Genomic DNA, 21,521 nt, shown 5'->3' on the forward strand with positions numbered 1-21,521 from the left:
CGCTGCACTAATTTGTTAAAAACTGTTGGATTCAAGTTAATTCTGCAAACCTATCACCACAAACAGAATTCAATTCTGTGGGAAACACTGCACACACTCTCTCACACACAGAGAGTTTTGAAGCATATGGGTTGGCAGTATGCAATTGGCTGTAGCTGTGTATCTGGGAAGTGGCAAGAACGGATGGATGATGAAATGATTTTCATCTCACAGCCAGCTACTGGCTCTTACTTTTGCACTATGGCCATGTGGATAACTGATCCGTGTGTGTGTGTGTGTGTGTGTGTGTGTGTGTGTGTGTGTGTGTGTGTGTGTGTGTGTGTGTGTGTGTGTGTTGCTTCAGTGGACAGACTTACATACATCAAAGAATTCCTAACAGATACACGTTACATAGATACAAACTGCAAGTGTGACATACAGATACATACTGCTTGTGTGTGTCAGAAGCTGTGTATTAAATTTGACTGGTAGGTGGGGCAGTCATGGAGCCATGGAACCAAAATAATGGAGAGATGACAAAAGACAGCAAGAGAGCAAAAGAGCAAGGCAGGGAGAGATCAATACGGAGAGAGTGAATGACAGCGCCATGTAAACAAGAAACAAGTTATAAACAAGTGGCAGACACACAAAAGTAAACAAAAAACACATCAAAGCGAATTGTGCCTCATTTTCATGCTAGTCATTCAGGGATGGCAACAGCTTGAGTTGAACGCAGATGGTCGGTACTCGGTAAGGACCAAACACTTAACAGCGGACATGAGTGATGACAGGGCTATGTAGCTCATATTTGCACACTCACTCTGTCTCTCTCAAAACTTTCCCGAAACTTTGTTTGAGTGACAGCAGCTCAACAGCACTGGCTCTGCAGGAACACTCACATTCTAATCACACAAAGCCAGCAGCTAATCAAACACTGCAGCCCATCACCAGGTGTCCTTTATGAGCACAGAGAACGAGCAGCTCCGCAGTGCTGCACCCCTCATTAGTACAGGTACCGGAGAGAGACATCCGACAGAGCCAGAGGGCTGAATTAAATATAGAGCCTGCTGCACCCTTCACCTTAACACCACACGGGTGTAGCCGCACCCCAACATCACAAGGGCTCATATGGGTGTAGCCGCACCCCTACATCACAAGGGTACATTTGGGTGTAGAATGTAGATGCACCCTAACAGTGGGCAGAGGGGCAATTCAGTTCATCCTTCTGCAGAGTCAGCACTGATGTGTGGTGTGTGTGAGAGAGAGAGAGAGAGAGAGAGAGAGAGAGAGAGAGAGAGAGAGAGAGAGAGAGAGAGAGAGGGAAGAGGGAAAGATGTGCTAGGAAGTTTGAGGAGGAGCTGATACAGGTGGAGATTTAGAGGCTGGGAGAGGAGGGATGGAGTGAAAAACTGGTTGAGTAAAAGACAGTAGTACCAGAAGGATGTGGGGATGGTAAAGACTGGGTCAGGACGGACGGACAGTGAGTGAGTGACACTGACTGAGTGAGTGAGTGAGTGAGTGAGTGGGTCGAGATGCCTGGTGGGTGGGTGAGTGAGTGAGTGAGCGAGTGAAAGTGTACAGAGAGTTTAAGTGGTTCACTGAAAGTTGAACAGTCTTCGTCTTCTGCGTCATCTATGTAGGCATTTCGGTTGCGTGCGGAGGCAAACGCATGGCTGAATCTTTTGTGCTATCGTATACCAAACACTTTATTATTTATATTGTGAGTATGCAAATGCAGCAGTTTTACCAATAAAATACATATACTTATGTATAATGTGTGTGTGTTTATGGTATGGAAAGCAGTGGACAGAAAGCCCAGTAATCTCTCTGGGCTCTCTCTTCAGACCTGACAATGTCACCATCCCCAGTTCAGTTCAACACGAGGCCGCTGTACAGACACAAACGCAAACAAAACACAAACACGGCTTTATGTGATGGATGGATATACACACAGCATGACAAGCCCGTCTAAGCTGTCAGGGAACGACTGATGCCATTCAGCCGGAGCTCTTCCACATAGTCATGCATCCTTACTGTCCTTACTGCTTAGTTGTGTTTTTATATTATATACTTTAATTACTCTTCTGCTGTTAAAGAATGTGTTTGTGTTGTATGTATGCTGCTGAGACCTTGAATTTCCCCTGGGGATCAATAAAGTATCTATCCATCTATCTATCTATCCATCCATATATCCATATATCCACGCCGCCATGCTCTCTCTGGCTTTCTCACTCCCTCAAACACTCGCACACATAACGTACCCAAATGAGCACTCTTGCGCACAAAGACTCTGACAATAGGCTTGTCTATATGGTAATTAAACACTCTCAAACACTGAGTGGCACTGTCCCTGCAGCCCACACTCACACACACACTTTCTCACTTAGACACACACACACACACACGTTTTCAAGTTAAAGTGCACTCTCGTCCTCAGTGCCGCTGCCGCTCTCAACCCACAATCATTTGATTGCCCGAGTGTTCTTTCCGAGCGCCGGTGCCACGGCAACCAAATGTTTCCCAGTTCCCAGTCGCCAGCTTGAATTCCTGGAGCTGGCTGTGTTGCATTCGCACTGTTCCAGCTCACAGTCTGAGTGGCCCTCTGGGGCTATGTTTGTCGTTTGCTCTCAGAGGCTTATGAAATGGACACATGACTCACAGAGAGCAAGCGCTTCAGTCCTGGAAGTAAATAGATCTCATTAACCTTATTCCAACTTGTCAAATTTCTCTGACGGCTTGAGACAGGGAGCTTATCGAATTGAATGTTCGGCGAGAGCCTATCAGCACAGTGGTGCAGACATCAAGCTGCTGTACACAGGCCATGCAGGGCACCACGTGCCGTAAGAACAGACTCTCTCAACTTTCCCAAGTAGAGTGCTATGTGTTAACAGATATGCATTACGGTTCTTACTAACCAACCACAAGAACCATGTTCATCAATGGAGACGTTCAGTTTTGTTTTTAAACCATGGATGGGTTTACTTCTCAAAACAAGATCAATGTCTCAAGTAAGAGTCAGAGCCCATTTAGGAAGGAATAAAGCAGAGTATGCGGAGTGCTTTGGCTGGTCCACAGATAACCCATTACCATGTTCACATGCCATCTGCATGGCATTGCATTGGATATTTTTTGTCTATACCAAAGCATAGGCATACAAATACTCAACATGCCATAAGGAAGTTATGCAATTCTAGAATTCAATCTCAAAATTCAAAATTCTTACACGTCTGTTTAATAATGTGAACGGGAACGAGCACTCCATGCATTTCATGCTTGGCCCTGGCACTGAAATTAGCCAACATGTACTTGCAGATCTGCCTCACAACTCAACTGTGGATAGCCTAGCATGGTTCCTTTAATCTAAACAGTTATCCCATCCAATTGCATGCATGTATACCGTGCATTATTGTGAGTGTGTTGCTGTGCATACTTTTCAATTATGGTAGTGCATGTTTGTGCAACTACTTATTTCCACATGACTGACGCTCTGCCAAAACAAAGTCTTTCATTTGTCAAACAAAGCAGTTTACCATCACCACCTTCCACATTCTCAGGCTCCTATAATGAGGTAATAAATTGATATTTTATGCCAATAAGGAGAATGCGGTTGCTGACACTGGCAATATAAAAATGTAACGTGTTGTTCTTCATACAGAGTGGGGTGGAACAGGAAGAGAAGCTGTGTGTGTGTGTGTGTGTGTGTGTGTGTGTGTGTGTGTGTGTGTGTGTGTGTGTGTGTGTGTGTGTGAGAGATAAATGGTAGTGTTACTGTTACGCATTTGCCTTTCCAGTATAAGGTGCAAGACTTAAAAGAGACGATAGCGTAGTCAGCGTAAGCTCCTCTAATGTTCCCCATTCAAGCGTAATCGCCAGGTAAAAGCTGCTTACAGCTGTTTCCACGTCTGTCAGAATGAACAAAGTGCTCTGGCTTTTTCAAAAGAAAAAAAATAAACAACTTCATCTTAATTTAAATATCCTTTTGAAGCCTGCCTGCTGAAGTTGGTTCTGCTACTCATATTTGAAGCTATTCAAAAAGATTTAGATATCTGTGGTTGTTGAAAATGCGTTGTCGGGCCGAACCGGGATGAGTTTATTTTCTCACCTATATCTCAATACAGCAGAAAGTCCCTTTTTAAAAAAAGAATAAACTTCTTTGTGGCAAACTGAAAACAAAGACTAAGTACTAGAATATTTGACTGAAGATTGTAAGTATTGAGATATATTCAATTTTTAATTTTTGCATTCTTTTTGAGTTCTTGTAGGCATAATTTATGTTTAAATACATAATCAATTCAATATCAATATCACTTACCTTAACTAGTATCTACATTATTTATACATACTGCTAGATGCTAACTAGACACAACAACAGCGTTAGGACTATGTCTTAGTTTATAAATTAGATGGATTGAGTACACTAGCATTATTTACTAATTTTTGGGAGGGTGGGAGTGGTTTAAACTTGCAACGACCAGGGTTTCCAAGTTTCAGGTGAGAACTGTGAAATTAAGTTTGGGAAAAATAGAACATAGAGGCTTCTCAGTATATGTTTTGACAGTAGAAGTTGTTATCTCCAATTATTTTTTAATGAAAATGTGTGAAAACCTCTACCTGCGTCTTCACTAATACATGCCTGCTTTGGTCTTCAAGTAAGCAATCAGTGCCTACCCATTCTAGAGTGACCCTTCTTATGACCTACTAGCTTGTTAGTGGAGAACAGTGCGTCAAGTGGGACGCTCCCAGACATCATACAGAGTAAATAATCACCCTCGTGTCTCACCTGGGAGAAGACTCATCAGAAAAACACAAAGTGAGGATGAAACACACACACACACGTTATGATCACTCAGGCATGCCTATACACACATATGGTGCACATTCTCACCCACTGGACAACACATACATACACATCAAAACACACCGAAACATAAACACGGAAATTCTGCTCTGATGGGGTGACTGAGTGTACTCATTAAAGGGAAATGGGAGGTGGGGGTGGGGGGAGTGTACTCATTAAAGGGAAATGGGAGGTGGGGGTGGGGGGAGGCAGTGAGACACTGCTGAAAACCCCTCTGATGTACCAACATACATCACAGAATCCAGAGGAAAACCACCGATTTGAGCACATAACGTTCACATCACATCTACACAACATTCACATCAAATTCAGAAGTGATTGCTGATGAGGGCGCATATGACTATGTGTGTGTGTGTATCTGTGTGTGTGTGTCTGTACTTTAACACCACATGAAGGCTGTTGGTTCAACAGATTTTGGCTTCAACATTTTCAAAGCAGAGGAAAAACTCCTGGCTCATTCTCATTTGCATACACCATGTCTATCACTGGTTTATGCAGCGAGTCCACAGTGAACCTGCAGCTCCAATGCGATAACACACGTTTAATTAAAGCTACTGGCTCAGCAAATTGGAATCTCTAATTTCTATTCATACATCACTCATGGTTTATTACATGTTTATCATTTCTGATGATGAACGGCTATGACTAAATTAAATGAGATAAGTAAAAACGATAAGGTATTACTAATGTTGTGACTATCTCCTATTCAGGATTATATCTGTGGATTGACAGTTCATATCAGTCTTTTCTTCCCTGTATAGCGCAACATTTCCCCACCACTCCAGATGGTGGGCTGCTACTAGATTAAAGTTATTTCAATGAAGGGCGATAGGCCTTCTGTTCAGTCTGAGCTGACGTTGCCAGTAGGTAACAGGTGGTAGGTTTGTGCTTTATATGGCTGGTAATGTGAAATGTGTGTGTGTGTGTGTGTGTGTGTGTTGTATTTGATACTTTCTATACAATGATATTCATTTTGTATCTGCTTACTTTGGTACTTGGTCTTGTATGTACATCACTAACCACATTGTTTTGATAATTTTGAAAGATATCAAAAATTTGGAGCGTTTACTGAAACCTCAAAACTCATCCCTCCAGTTTGTTGCATGTTTTGCAGCAGATATAAATATGTGCATGTGTGATTCCTTGAGTATCAGCACACATATTGACTACAAACCTGCGTGCGTGTGCGCTGACTGCACACCTGCGTGCGTGTGTGTGTATGTGCATGCGTGTCAGACTCACCTGCTCGGGCAGCGATGAGGTGCGTGGTGCACTCAGGGTCCTTGGCGTTGAGCACCAGGCTCTTGGCCACGTGCGCCCCCAGCGCCTTGGCGTGGTAGAACTCCCGCGTGCGCTCCATGGGGTAGTTGGTGGGGCAGATGCCGCTGAAGACCAACGTGGTGCCCACCAGCACGCGCCCCTTCAGTTCGGGCACGATCCTGCGCATGTCGGGCGGCTCGCTGGCGGCCTCAGGGGTGGCGGACGAGTTGCCGCTCCCACCTTGGTGCAGGTAGGCATCGTAGCGGGTGTAGTACTCGCGGTGGACCCTCGTCAGCACTTCCTCCAGGTAGATGAGATGGTCGTCGTGGTCGCGGTCTTCCTCCTCCTCATCTTCTTCTTCGTCCTCCTCATCTTCCTCGTCTTCTTCATCTGCCATGTCCTCGTCGTCGTCAACGGGGTCGTCTGGGCCACGTTCCGCTGACCTTTCCCCTCCTGCTGTTGCTTCGCTGGGCTTCGGCTCTTTATCGGCGATCTCCATACTGTCCCCGTTCCCAAGCTCTTTCTGCGTGTTGTGATCCCTGCTTTCTTCCATCGTCTTCTCTACAGTTGCAGGATCGCCCTCTTCCCTGCTGACCGAAGCGTCGCCTTCCTCGTTCTTAGACGTGGGCTGGGCTGGGGGAGGGCTGCTCCTGTCCTTAGCCTCCGATTGGCTGTCGTCGCTGTCACTGGACAAGTTGAAGTCCAGGTCGTTCAGGCCCGCGTGGCTCTGCGCGTTCTCTGAACTCGCGTTTGTCGGCTCTGGCTCTTTCGGTTCAGACGACGGTTCCTCTGAACTTGCGTTCCTTGGCTCCGGCTCTTTTGGTTCAGACGACGGTTCCTCTGAACTTGCGTTCCTTGGCTCCGGCTCTTTCGGTTCAGACGACGGTTCCTCTGAACTTGCGTTCCTTGGCTCCGGCTCTTTCGGTTCAGACGACGGTTCCTCATCCGGCCGCTGGGCCTCCTGAGCACTGCTACTACTGCTGCTGGTGTTCTTTTCCGTTTCCTCTGCGTTCGTCGAAGTCCCTTCGCTGCTGACCCGTGATGTGGCCTCGCCCTCTGCCTGTCCCGCCCCCTCCTTGTCGGGCTGAGTCCTGTCATTGGCTGTCGCTCCCTGAGTGGCGGAAGCCGGGGCCGGTGGTTGTGCGTGCCGGTCGCGTACTCGTTTCCTGAGGCCGTTGCTCTGCTCCTCTGACGCCGTGAACGGGTCTGAGGGTTCTGTGCTATCTGCTGCCTTGCAGGCCTGAGCACCTGATGGATACAATCAATGTTAGATTACAACACACTCTCATACACAAGTAGATGTATGTGTACGTATGTGTGTGTGTGTGTCAGAAAGAGAATCTAGAAAAGAATGAATGTAAGAAAAAAGAAAGAAAGAAAGAGATAGAGAGAGATTGACACGGAGAGTCCATGTGTGTCAGTTGACATGAGAGAAAGACAGAATGTGCTGGTAAGGATGGGTGACTGAGAATCTGGTGTGTGTCTGGGTAAACGGCTGTGAAATCAATTTAATTAGATCACTCAGAATTGAAGAGACTGAATGGGGGGATAAAGATGTGAGACAGAAGAGAGAGGGAGCAATAGAGAGAGGAACAGAGGAATGGAGAAGGAAAGGAAGGGAATTAATGGATAGACTAATGTGCTAATGACCTAATGTGCTTTAATGTCTAATGTCTGTGTCTGTCTGTCTGTGTGTGAGTGACTGACTGACTGTGTGAGTGAGTGAGTGAGTAAACGTGTTGTATGTTTCACACTAAAAAAAAAATCGACTGCAGTCTACACTTCATCTGGTATTCTTCTCCTGAAGACCTTCAGCTGTGTCTGTCAGAGCGGAGAGTTTGAGCTCGGAGATCCTGTTCTAACTGAATAATGTATTAACTACCTGGGTCATTAAAGTGCTCGCACAAGAGGTCGGGGACCCCTCTGCCTCTCTCTCATTTCAAATCAATTCTGCATCTTCCTCCCCCCACCTTAACCCTAGTTTCTTCTGCGATTTGAATGCACTCACTGGTGGTGAGCTTCATAGACTCACTGAGGCCTCCTGGTGACCAAATGTGAGATGGATGCAATGTTTGCTAATCCCAATGGCTGAGGAAATAAATAAAATAAAAATGTGCAACTCTCAGACATGCAACCAGTGAAGAAAAGCTTTCTTTATTGTAAGGGCCTCCATTTTTTCACTTTAATTTCCCGACTAAGAACCACATTGTATAGGCTAAACCCAGGTATTGAACACAGGGCCGCAGAAAGTTCACAAAATCAATGTATAAAATGCTGTTATTTGTCAGGAAATTACAGTAAATTGCCTGGACTTCAACATCCTTCAATTAGTTTAATCACAGCCTCAAGTGCTTCTCAACGTCTTCAAGGCGTGTGGGAGCCACACACACACACACACACACACACACACGGAGGCTCAGCTGGAGCTGGTTCTCTCACACTTACCTTCTCCACTTGCACCTCAGCTGCCCTCTAAGATGCCCTCTTACACAGCAAGTGATGCTCTCCAAGTGCCCAAGGGTCTTAATGTGTGCCACTGTTTGGACTGTGCACACAGGTAGTTCTGCATGTCAAGTGCTGGCAGATACACGTCTTCTCTTTTGACTTCATCCCTTGGCTTTTTTTATTCATTTATTTATTTTTTTATTATTATGATCTTTACCTTTTAAACTTTTCTTTCACTATTGCCCTTTATGTTTTTATTTGTTATTACTGTTTGTTTATGTAAAGAACAGTGAATGACCTCTGTGTATGAAATGCGCTATATAAATAAACTTGACTTGACTACACTGGCATCCTCTGGTTCCGTATCGCATGGGTAGTATTAATTTCTACACTGAGATCTCCTATTGCACGTTACCTTTAGTATTAACCCTGTTTGTAAGTCGCTTTGGAAAAAAGCATCTGCTGAATGAATCAATGGAAATGTGTGCAGAAATGGGCCAGTGTGTAGTGTAGTGGTTATGGAGCTGGGCTAGCGTGCAGTAGCCTGAAAGTCAGTTAAATTCCTGGCTTCCACTGTTGTGCCCTTGAGCAAGGCACTTAACCCCGGGTTGCTCCGGGGGCAATGTAATAACCCCTTGTAATATAGTTGACATATGTAAGTCACTTTGGTCAAAAAGTGTCTGTATAATGTAATGAATCTCCTACCTTTCCGGGCTGCCTCCCGAGACCCTGGTGGTGCATTGATGTCGCCCGTCCCCTGGAAGTAGACGTACTTCTTTACAGTCACCAGGTTAGGAGCATATTTCCACACGTCCTCCCGGTCGTCGATAATGCACACCATGGAGTCGCCCGAGGGGAACAGGTTCCTGCATGAGGGGGAGAACCATCAGGCAAACATCATCCATTTTCTGTACGGAGTTCACGGAACTCAGTCTGGTACTGAAGTCACAAAAAGTCACAAAAATCACTGAGCCTCATGGAACTCACAGTCTGGTACTGAAGTCACCATTGCCATGGACAAGCTCCAAAGTAATACAATGTGTGCTTGCCTGCACTTAAAAGAATGACCTGGATCATTGCTTTAACCTATATTGAATTCTTATCCAGAGCCATTATCTCCATAGTTGCAGGATAAATGTCACGCGACTAAATACTCAGGTCAGTCTGTGAGCCTTCTACGCATAAAATCATCGGAGGTCAAAATGGCCTTTCGTACCCCGACCTACAAAAGGGCCGACAGGATGACTCCTGCCCTCCCTGCAGGCAAATTACAAGAGCCCTGACTGATCTGGCCTTTGTCAAGACTTTAAATGGCAAAGGGGAACATCCATACGGTTATAATAATAAGGCTCAGCTGCCACTGGACTTTTCATCAATACCTACTCCAGCCCCATAAAAGACCTCAAGGCTCATGACAAAATAACTGCTCGCAAACATACATCTGAATGAATGAGTAAATGGATTAAAAATGTCCTTTGAAACTTTTGAAACAGTTTCAAACTGCAAATGAAATACAACCTAGCATAAATATATGGCCAGACTTGCCTCTGTAATATGTGGAAAATTGTGCTGTCGATGCACTCTAATAACTAATAAGCGCACCTTCTTATTATTACATAAATGAGAATAAATTAAAGGACAACAACTCCAGCATGTCACATTAATTCACTAAGATCAATCTGAATGCACTTATAAGCTTAGAGCCTGCTCCTGCACAGGGAGGCCCCCGAAGGCCCATGGCCCGAGGCATGGTCGTCGATTGGCCCTGAGCCTGTATAAGCAAGGGAGACGATGTTGTACAGGAGAGCGCGCACTCAGCTTCTCTCCCCTAATGGCAGCAGCAGCAGCAGCAGCACGCTCCGCTAGCCAGCAGCGCTACCTTCATTAGCATGCAAATAAGTAGGGGTGTCCCGATTCTCCAAATCCTCGATTCAGTGCCATTTTCGATTTTAAAGTCACGATTCAATTCAATCTTTTTTTCAACATTACTATTAATGCATTCCTTATATGTTATTTACTCTTTTTGGCCTTTTCTGTTTCGGGGGGCTTTTATTTTGAAACCGCTTTTCATTTTGAAACCGTTCCAACCGCGAGGTTGTAATGTAAACAGAACCAACATTAGGCTAAAACAGAGACGTGAACATAGTGAAATGAAACAACACAGAATTATAATTTGATCGTTTCAGCACACTTCGAAGAGACCCAAGGTTAGTGTTCATGGATACTTATCAATGTGCATTTTAAGCCTTAAAGTACTGGACTGTAACTAGATCATCTTTTCACTTGCTAAGTTGAGTAGGGTAAGTTAGTTTTAATTGACGTGAATGAACGAGTACTTCCACACCGGTGATTTCAACGTAGCAAGAGGGGCTTTGATTTCGGTAGGTTGATGTGTATATTTTAACTGGCTGCAGCAGAGTGTTGATGCTGCAGTTCAGCACGTGCGTTTGTGCGTCTTGGCATACATGCTGGATGTGACATTGGGGGTGTGGCTGCATCGTCGATTCTACTTTTAAATTCGAAGTTCGAGATTGAGATGTAATTTCGAACGATTTCGATATAAAATCGAAATCGTGACACCCTTACAAATAAGGCGCGGAGGTGAGCGAACACTGATCTCCGCTGAGGAGAAAGGCCACGACCGGAGGCTTTCCACTCTGCCTTCTTTCAAGAGCATCCCTCCTAATCCCAGTGCTTTTGGCAAAAGCTCTATGAGTGGAGATGAATAGTCAAGTAGTAGTATGTCAATAAAAACAAAGACACCAACTCATGTGTGGTAAATTACAGGAACTGTGAGCTTGGACTGAAGGTGGCTTATCATTTTACACAATTCAGCTCGAACATGCAGAGGCACATGCAGATGAGAAGGTAAGTACTGGGAGGTCAATCTAGAGGGGCAGACGTGGAACAACTGCTAAACTATTTTTTCACCATTCTGAAAAATAAATAGCTTTGACAGACTGACTGACTGGAGTACGATTCTGTCTGTCTGTCTGTGTGTGTATGTATATGTGTGTGTGTGGTGAATGTGGGCTGTCAGAGAATAATGATGGCCATAATGATGCCCAAACAGCACAACTTTTTTCCTTCTTTTTCTTTTTCAAAAGTTGCTTGTGGGTTCTATGAAATGCTTCCATTTCCCTCACTCCAATTTGCTTTGGGTTTGTATGCATGTGAAAGGTGCCAACCTTAAGTTTCCCGTCTTGGAAAATGGGTCAATGCACTCATCCCTGGACAAGATGCGGTGAGAGAAGAGTTTCTTTTCCGGATCCAAAAACCCTTGAGATGAGAGGACGGACAAGAACAGACACATCATTTTAAATATGAACAAACCAAAGTAGACCAAAGCACCCATACCATTTACGGGTCCAAGTGCCCATGTGGACCCAGGTTCGAATACGACCTGCGGTCATTTCCCGATCCCACCCCATCTCTCTCTCTTCCACTCATTTCCTGTCAATCTTCACTATCCAATCGGAAAAAAAAAGCCTCCAAAACATATATACGTTAAGGACTCCAGTTAGCAGCAGACAAACGGCCACCCACACAACCAGTTCTGTTATTGCGTGTGTGCAGGACTGTGTTTCAGGGGCCCAAGCTGTGTTGTGCATTCTGAGACACGGCAGGGCGAGCGAGCGTGTGTTTCTCACTGCACTGGACAATGAAGAACAAAGCACACACCACTTTGCACACACAAACAACCTCCACTAGTCCCTCTGCAAGCTACATCTCAATAGGGAGTAAGCTCCTGTGTATTCATCCACAAAGCTTTGTGAAGCCTCTCTTTCTCTGTCCTTCTTCCTGCTGTACTTTCTCCTGCTTTCATCAAGCTTTCTATGCCCCACAGAAGCCACATATTCCTTGTTTTTGTTAGATATCATGTTTTCACTTTCAGTCTTGCTTTTATTACTGAAAATGATTTTGCAATTGTGTGTGTGTGTGTGTGTGTGTGTGTGTGTGTGTGTGTGTGTTTTCTCCTATGTGGTAGGTGGATTTCTATGGAGCCTTCAGGGAGATTCTCATTAAAAACATCAAGGGCAGCAAACAGGGTCTTGCATCTTCTCCTTCCCTTTCAGTGTCGGCCGCTGTGGCAGGTAGCTCACACATTTAGCACCCAGACAAAATAAGATGCTTTGAAGCGATACTTAAATTCAAAAACATACGTCTGCAGGCAAACACACAAATCATTTTGTGCACAAACACTCAGAAAGCTCTTCTTTCCCCATACAGACCTCATGTCTGAATTGAGAAGCTAAATTCATGCATACACAACTGCAGACCTAAAATTCGTCTGTGTTTCAAGTTTAGATGCTAATATCCATGAGAGAACACCTATAGACATAAACATCTTTGTAGGTGTTTGAGTATCGTGACCACACACACTTGATTACACCTACTTGAGGTTCCTAATCACAAACTGAGTCTGCGTCACACACTCATTTGACTGCGTCACAAACTCATTTGACATCATCCTAACATTGTAGTCATTGATGTTGTGGCCAATGGCCAATCACACACAGGGGACATTCTCTCTCAAACAAAAATATCCCATTTCACATTTCCGCTCCTGGAAAAATCAAACTCCAGAGCAAACTGTGCCCCAGGAGAACAGACAGATAGTGCCCCCTAGTGGTCACACCACATCATTCATCTATTGGGTGACCGCTTCACTAAGAATCTTCTGATACAAACCACACAAAAGGTAGACTTGGCGTTTTCCCTCAAACAAAATATACATCGACAGGAAATGTGTGTGAATGTGTGCCCCAGGACAATCATCAGTCTCAGGACAAGCAGGCCCAAAGTGCATCAACCTTTGAGGGAGCTGAATTATATGGGACTACATCTACTGTTTGTTTACAATTTTACATGTAGTTTAAATGTTTATGCACTGACCCAATGGGCGTCAGTGAGCGTACCTGCAATGGTATGGGCATATAGCCTGCTGCCAAAGGTAAACACATGAAGTTCGTAGAGCTTGGCAATCTTCTCCAGGAAGTCCTTGCAGTGCGGCCGCAAGCGGGTATGGAGCATGGGCTCACCGCGACCCAGCTGAAAGTGGAAGATTCCCTGCAGGAGAGAGATGTCAATGTAAATCTTAATGAATGATTTACAGAGCAGAGCAGAGCAGAGCAGAGAGTAGAGAGGACTGTGACAACTGACCAAGTTAACCAACTAAAATAGTCTACAAAAAATAATTTCCAAATAGTTGATTTAATAGTAATAGTTGATTCTTTACAAGTATTTCATTGCATGCATTAACTAACTCATTAGATAGGAATAACGTTATTTCAAGATCTATGGAATTGTCATTTTGCTGTAATGAGACAAAATCTGAAATCTAAAATTGACAGGGGTAACCTCAAGACCTCAAAGGAAATTGGAGAAAAGAGAGAGAACGACAAAAGAGGCTACGGCTAAGTAACTTAAAGATTGTATCAGCGATTGGGGGGTAACATCACTTCTGTTGATGTTCAAACAAAACAAGAGAGCTAGCTCCCCCTCCCTCCTGTGCAATTGAAACTCTCCTAAACACGCATCTCGTCGGTTATTGGTTGGAAAACTTTATTTTGCCTTTGGTAGCAATTGGTAGCAATTGTTTTTGTGTACAGATCTCGGAGCCTAGGCTGCCTAAAGAGACGCGGTATTTTGACGGCCTGCTTATTGGGTAGGCAGCTAGCGGATCGTTAGGAAAGATTAGATGAATGTGATCATTTATGTTTGGGCCTCTTTTGGGCCTGAAATCGGTGATACAACCTTTAAGCTCGACATGCTTTCCACTGTGATGTACATCCACAGTGGAAAGCATATCGAGCTGTGCACTGATGTGCCTTCTATTTCATGCCTACACAAGTGAAGCTGTTGACTCCTAGCTATTGGCCTCTAGGCCATGCCACAAATAAAGCAACAACAAAACCTAAAATCTAAATTTAAATCTAAAATTATCTATCTATCTATCTATCTATCTATCTATATCCATATATCTATCTATTCCAAATGTAGGAAATGACATCACACTGAATCTTGAAAAGTATGAATAGGAATGACAAATTAAAAATATAAGCAGGGCTGTTCATATGTGTATGGTTTCATGCAGCAACTCATGCATGGTTTATTTGAAGCTTATGGTCTTTTGTTTACCTTCCACTGCCACCTGTATTTCATGGGCAATGCTGGTTTGAAGAAGCAATCGTGTATGTGCGTGTGTGTGTGTACCTTATTGGACAGGCGTCGGCAGTGCTGTTCGGTGGTGTGGATGAGCGTCTGGTCCAGGTCCACCATCAACACCAGCTTCCTGTTCCGATGCAGCCGCTGCTGGTCCTCCCGGCCCAAGAGCTCTGCTTGCTGCTCACAGACAGACACACACACACACACAGGGGAGCATGGTTACTCTCTCATGGTCCCACAAACACAGTAAGGCATCAGCATAATTAGACCAGAGTAGTATAGTTTCACATACAGTGAAACATGGGGAACAATGGTCGCTCACACAGAATGAGAGAGAATTGAAGAAGGCTTATCAAACAAGACAGTTCATGGTTCCCAACTATTTTCACTGACATTTCAAAACTTCACCAGCACTTTTTAAGTACCCTTAATAGAATGCCTTTCACAACTTAAAAGTACACATAATTGCACACTTTAACCAATAGGTTGATACTAATTATTTGAAGAAAACATTTTCCAATCCTTTTTTTAACAGAGTGGTCAGGCTATGTCAAATCAAGTGGACACATATCACACTACAGAAATGCACATCATGAAACACTATAGAAGAGTACAAAAAACAATTTTGTTACACCTAAATCAAATTCTGTGGCTTTTCCTAAAACTTTTTTTTTTAAAGAAATCACTGAGTTTCACGACTCACGACTTCAATGGTAAATGGTATTTCAAAAATCCATGACTTCCAGGATTTCCATGAAAGCAGTCTCATTTACACATATGCAGAGACCCATTTCTCTGCAAGCAAAAACTCCCCCCAAAAAGCAAACTCACTCACACAGCCAGCATCCAAGGAAAGCAGACCATCAAACCAATAATGCTAGATTTTCACCAAATGTAAAAAAAAGTCAGACACCTCCTCTCATAAGTTTGACACTGTCATATACCTCTAACAAACCCTTGGATGTATTCAAAAATGTCTTCTCTGTACTATTCCATTCATTACCACTCCTGATCAAAGAAAACAATCTTCAGTGCCAAACAAATGACTATATGCATTAGACTGATCAGCTGAACTGATATTGTTGTGATTCTCATCTTTTCCACACCAAAATCTGCTCTGCATGCCATTCACATGCTTTAGGCTACACAGAATGCTCTTGGCCAACATTTGAGTAATAAAAAAACAACTCTAAAAGGTCTTCCATAATGTATCCCACCATATCAGACAAGCAACACACAACACAGCTATATTAACATGGAATAGCTTCACGTGTGGTCAACGTGACCTGGGACTGCTCTGCACTGGCCAGTCTTCAGAGAGAAGAGTCACACTGACCTCTGAGCTGACCATCAACTCCGGAACGCTGTGCACCATGGAGACGTTTGCTGTAGAGATGGGCGCTTGCTGCCTCCCATTCTTGTTCTGCAGCCTAGAAGAGGAGAAGTGTGCAGAGAAAAGAAAAGTGGTGAAGAGACTGAATGATTAGGATGCAATCGAGAAATAAAGACCACTGGATAAACTTGTCACAAATATGGCAGCTATGTGAGAGCATAATATAAGCAGTGTAAGCCAATGTATTAAGGTAACTCCTTTAGCACCACAGTCTTTCCATGAAAAATGTTTTTTCGGTGCATGGATGGGATCTGTAGTCTCGACAAAAGAAGATCCTCACTCCAAAACATAACTGGATGATCTTTTTTTATTATTATTTTCAACCCATTCTGAATCTACAGTACCAGTAGCTAATAGCTATAATGGCTTCCACTCAAGTCAAGTGTTTATTTTTGCCATTTGCCAAGTACAAGCATACAGGGGCATTGGAATACCCCTCTTTTGGGAAGGCTTTCCACAAGATGTTGGAGTGTGTTTGTGGGATGTGTTTCCCATTCATCTAGAACAACATTTGTGAGAGCAGGCACTTATGTTAGAGAAACTTTCTGTGAAAGCAAATACTTACTGTGCAAGATCTTTTCCACATTCGGCACAAAGGCCCTTCATCACAATTGGATGACTGCATTCCTCTATTCGTGCAATGACCCCACTGAGTGTGTATAAAAGAGAGAGAGAAAGAAAAACAGGGAGAGGTCAAAAGGCATAAAGAATTCAAAAATCACATCACCTGACATAATCTGTCAATGACATGAACACAGAAGTTAACAAGTTTTTAATGTCATCAAGGCTCTATTCTAAGTTCTGAGGGTGGCACATGTCAAAAGTGCCAAAACAAAGAATGTTCTGCCCCCTGGTGTTGATGCAAAGACCGACCAGAAAGTGCTTTTCATTTATTTAAAACAACCTGGACCCAAACAAATCTTCAATAAAAAGTTTCAAGTTAAGAATTTCAAGTTCTGAAATTTAACTTATAATGCACACATATATGAATACCTTCAGTCATTTTCCATGTTTGTGTGTCAACCAACGGTGATTCCACTTCAAACTACTCACCATTGTGTAACAAGACTATCAAGTTGTGGTAAATGCAGAAACTGTTACAACTGTACTGTGGTCGCCGTCAGAAACTACATCATGGTTCACAGCTGAGCGTCAACACTTTCTAGTCCTGTAACAATGTTTCCCTGATAAACTCTCCTGACACGGTATATTTATATTTTACTTCATACTAGATTGTCACTTCTGATGTCTAATTCTGATGTCACTTATAATGTCTAATTCCACGTGTGGTTAACTACAAACCAGCGAAATAACACCAAAATGATCAAAAGGAGGGACTCACGCGCGTCAAATCAACGCACGTTCTGCAAGTTAAGTTAGTGTTGGCCACAAGGCAATCCTTTCATTAGATTCAAAAACTTAGCTTGCAAGCTAGAAATGCATTAATACCTTTCATCGCCGACAGATACACCACATAGAACAACACATATACTGACAACATCACTTGAATCGCTTTTGACACTATATTGACATGGTGAAGTCGCTAAGGTTCTGGCGGGGCTAAGCTAACCTACAAGCTAGCTAGGTATCGTTATGCTAACTAGCTAGCTGGCTGGGCATGCTAGCATGCAAGGAAGCCTGGAGCCAAAGTATGACAAGAGATCAAGTCCCCACACACTAAATTAGCCAACCCCAACTTATTCCCTGCATCTGATTTTGGCATTATGACAGCACAAATACTTAATAGGGAAGTTATCGTTTGCTGTCTGGTAAGTATTGCCCTAGCAAGCTACTTACCCAGGAGATATGACCTGTCCAAGTTGACAGCACAGCTCCTTTACTACTCCTGCACGATCCGATTTCACCTTCTTTTCAGGCAGCCTGTTCGTCTGTTCCCGTGTCTCTGATTCAGACTCTTCCACCGGTCGAATAGGGGCGCACAGTGCAAGCACAGAATCTACATTGACAAAGGATCCGGGTTTAACTTTCCATTCTAGTAACCGTAAAGGACAGGCTCCTGTTGGGCAGCGGATCTCCGTCACTCGCATCGTGGGGCCCTCTGAAGCTGCTGCACCACCGCCGCCTGAGTCTGCAGGGTCCTCCATCTGCTTTGCAGGCTAAATCCCTTTAAACTTCAGTCAGCGGGGAATTCGAAACCAAGTTGTAAATCTCCGCATAAAGAGTAAAATAGAAAATAATCCAAATATGCCACCTCAGTATACTGAGAAAACAGCAGTCCTAGAGAGTGTACGAGTACAGCATTAGCACTCTTCGGAATATAGGATGATGAGGGGTTCAGTTCGTTCGCTCTTCCCGCCCGTAAACAGGAAACACAAGTGTGCGTCGATAGCAAGCTCCTACAGCTTCCGGGAGACTTTGCAGCAGTTAAAGGTCCTGTTAAAATATATCTTTTATCAAGCCAGTCGTATGTATTTCTTGTTCAGTGAATGACGTGATTTGTATGGCTCAATCAAGACAATATTTAGTCTAATCTCAATAGGTGACAAATGGGAAACATCGAATAGTTGCCTGGAAATAGGCTGATGCGGAATTTCAATCTTGCTGTAAGATGACAAATTTGGACTACATTTCACACAGATGATTCATGGTTTGGTGGTCATTTCCTATAAACGGTTTACCAGGATAGATTCCATTCATTTGTGATTCGATAGCCTACTAACAATGAAATGTTTTCATGGTCCCAAATTATGGTAATTGCAACTGTAAATTAGGCCTCCAAGACCACAAGGCTACTTTTATCCCTTGAGCCTTGACCACTCATTGATAGGCTATTTTTACAACATGCATTATAAGATCACATGAGTCTGTCCTAGAACAATCCCAATTTAAAAAAGTTAGGACACTGTGTAAAATGCTCATAAAAGACTGTGATAATCTGCACATCTCGTAAACCCATATTTAGCTGCAAAAGGGACATAGACAACATCCCAAATGTTAAAAGTGACAAATATGACTGAGGCATTCATCATTGTGAGAACCTGGGTGGACAAATAATGCAACAACATAACGAAAAATACTCCTCTACAAAATCATAAAGAATAGAGGGATCATTGATAGTCATCATTGATAGTACCTACATCAACATTTTCAGAGAATCCAGAGAAATCTTGGCAAACAAGGGACAGGGCTGAAAACAATAGGTCTATTGGATGGCCGTGGTCTTTAAGGGCCTCAGATGGCAATGCTTTAACTGTTTATTATGATATGTTGTATGGTATGGACATTTAGATTTATTAATTTAGCAGACACTGTTATCTACTTACATACAGTATGTCAACTCTATTACAAGGGATTACATTTTCCCTGAAGCAACTTGAGGTTAAGTGCCTTGCTCAAGGGCACAATAGTGGAAGCCGGGAATTGAACTCAAGTTTTCAGGCTACTGCATACTAGCCTGACGTAACCATACTCAATTCTACTCAGAATATGAGTCTGATACTGATCCATTGGGACGTAATTATGGGGTGTGTTTCAGCCGATACGGGGGGAGGGTGCCTCTGCACTCAATTGGATAGACCTAACTAATCAGAGCAACAAAATAACTTACCATGAGATGTAGGAAGAACACACGAACCATCCTTCTTCTCCACAAATGCCTTAACATTGTTTTCTGGTCTTTTGTAAAAATTATTGTGCCATCAATATCTCCTACAACACTCATTAGCGAAATCTAAGAGATATGTAGTAGGGTAGGCTATTAGGAAAAAACTGATAGCCTATATCCCCTCCGTTTTTTAAAAAAATTCTGTTGAACACTGATATGCTACAAACATGTTATAAACAGCTGGGAAAGGCTGACGCAAATCCCTCAAACAGGTGGTCAATCAGAGATTTCAAACGAACGAGGGAACATGTCACAATGCAACATGCTGTTTTCCCTTGATGAAAGTGAAACCATGAGTTTTCCCACAACTCAACTTTGGCCAACGTTTTCAGAAAAAAAAAAATTCAGTGATAAAAACTCATTGAAATAATATGCATGCATTTTCCATATGGGGGTCTTAGAAGCTGTCTCTTTCTAGCCACAGCGTTTTTGTTGCAAACATAATCAACCTAAGTGTGTTCAGATGACGTGATAGACGAGGCGCTGTTGCTCACCTGTCCATTATCGTAAAGCCTGATTTGATTGGTCCACCAGATTTGGGGCGAGCAAATACCAGACCGAACTTCCCGACCTCAAATGTTGTCGGCGGGACTAAGTTCGGCTGGCACCTAGGCTAACTACTAGCCCAGCTCCTTAACCACTGCCACTACCACTTCTATGAACACATAGAAACACCCAATGGGCATGTTAAAAAAGGTTAAAGGTACACTAAGCAATGTCACGCGGTTTCTAAGCTAAAACATTTTTTGTCACATACAGCAAAAATCACCTCACCATCCACTAGCTACCTGTGCCCCGAATACACTGACAACTTTCTTCAGAGTTGCAAGAATATTTTTTGTGGGCTTGAATTTATCCCCATCATCCAGACAGTCTTCCATATTTTCAATTACAGCATCCATTGTGTCTCCTGCTGTGCAGGCCAAAGTGGATTCAAGAGTTTCATCCTTATCAGGAGAAACCTAACCTGACTCTCGCCAGATGGATTTCATTCCGCCTAGCTCCACTCATCCAACTGGGACCAATCCATTGTAGTGTTGCTTCAGAAGGCTGGGCCTAATCAAAAAATGCTTGCATATGATTGAATAAGCCACTTGTCCGTCATCTATTGACGTGCTACTTCAACCACTCACATCGAAGCCAACCCGTGATGCTGATAACAGTCTCACAGTCGCTTCTACGCTATGTCACATCTATGAAACTCCCGCCCTGCGTCCTGATTGGCTGTACAATAAAATCGGGTGCTGAAATCACTCTCAATGGAAGAGGTCCCAGATGGATGTGAGTGAAGCTAGGCGGAGCTAAGCGGAACGAAATTCATCTGGCGAGAGTCAGATTAGGAGAAACCAGGGCTCTTGCTGCATCCTGCTTGGCTGAAAACTCATGAAGCCTATTGGAGACTTGCTGGAGCATCACCATTTTGGCCAAACGTCCTCAGTGCCCTAAAGACAGAAACAACTACCTCTTCAACGACGTGACTGGAATAGTCCGCGCTGAGAGACTGGGACTGACGCTCAATCAAGTCTTCATCAGGTTTTGCATTACTTGCATTACAACTTACTGAGACTGATTGATGCTGTACCTGTGAGACGGAGAATATTGGCCTTTAGGAAGGCTGGGTGAAGACGGTGCACTTCTCTTTCGGAGGATTTTGGAGAGGACGCCATTCTTCATAATCATAACATCCACGTCATGCTGAACAAAGCTGTACAAGGTTCTGGGACGAGATGACCTGGAGCTGCCACTGGAGCTGCCACTGAAGGGGTCGACTGGCAGCTTGGGGTGTCGATACC

The 21,521-nt window shown here is 43.6% G+C and overlaps 1 protein-coding gene across 2 annotated transcripts in view; it reads right to left on the reverse strand.

The window, feature by feature from the left end:
* ctdp1 (CTD (carboxy-terminal domain, RNA polymerase II, polypeptide A) phosphatase, subunit 1) overlaps window positions 1-18,448 on the reverse strand; it is an 89,990-nt gene extending 71,542 nt beyond the window's left edge. The window contains exons 1-8 of one of the 2 annotated variants that reach the window (XM_042076267.1): window positions 17,901-18,447; window positions 16,669-16,752; window positions 16,047-16,140; window positions 14,759-14,887; window positions 13,462-13,612; window positions 11,731-11,821; window positions 9,248-9,408; window positions 6,080-7,345 (exon numbers count right to left, since the gene is read on the reverse strand). In XM_042076267.1, coding sequence (XP_041932201.1) covers window positions 6,080-7,345; window positions 9,248-9,408; window positions 11,731-11,821; window positions 13,462-13,612; window positions 14,759-14,887; window positions 16,047-16,140; window positions 16,669-16,752; window positions 17,901-18,208 — 2,284 coding nt within the window. In that variant the 5' untranslated portion in view covers window positions 18,209-18,447. Of the gene's footprint in view, window positions 1-6,079; window positions 7,346-9,247; window positions 9,409-11,730; window positions 11,822-13,461; window positions 13,613-14,758; window positions 14,888-16,046; window positions 16,141-16,668; window positions 16,753-17,900 lie in introns of both variants that reach the window. The other variant, XM_042076268.1, reaches the window with a different exon arrangement.
* Window positions 18,449-21,521: the final 3,073 nt, after the last annotated feature.

Source organism: Alosa sapidissima, chromosome 21 (assembly GCF_018492685.1).
Source record: "Alosa sapidissima isolate fAloSap1 chromosome 21, fAloSap1.pri, whole genome shotgun sequence".
Classification (NCBI taxonomy): Eukaryota; Metazoa; Chordata; class Actinopteri; order Clupeiformes; family Clupeidae; genus Alosa; species Alosa sapidissima.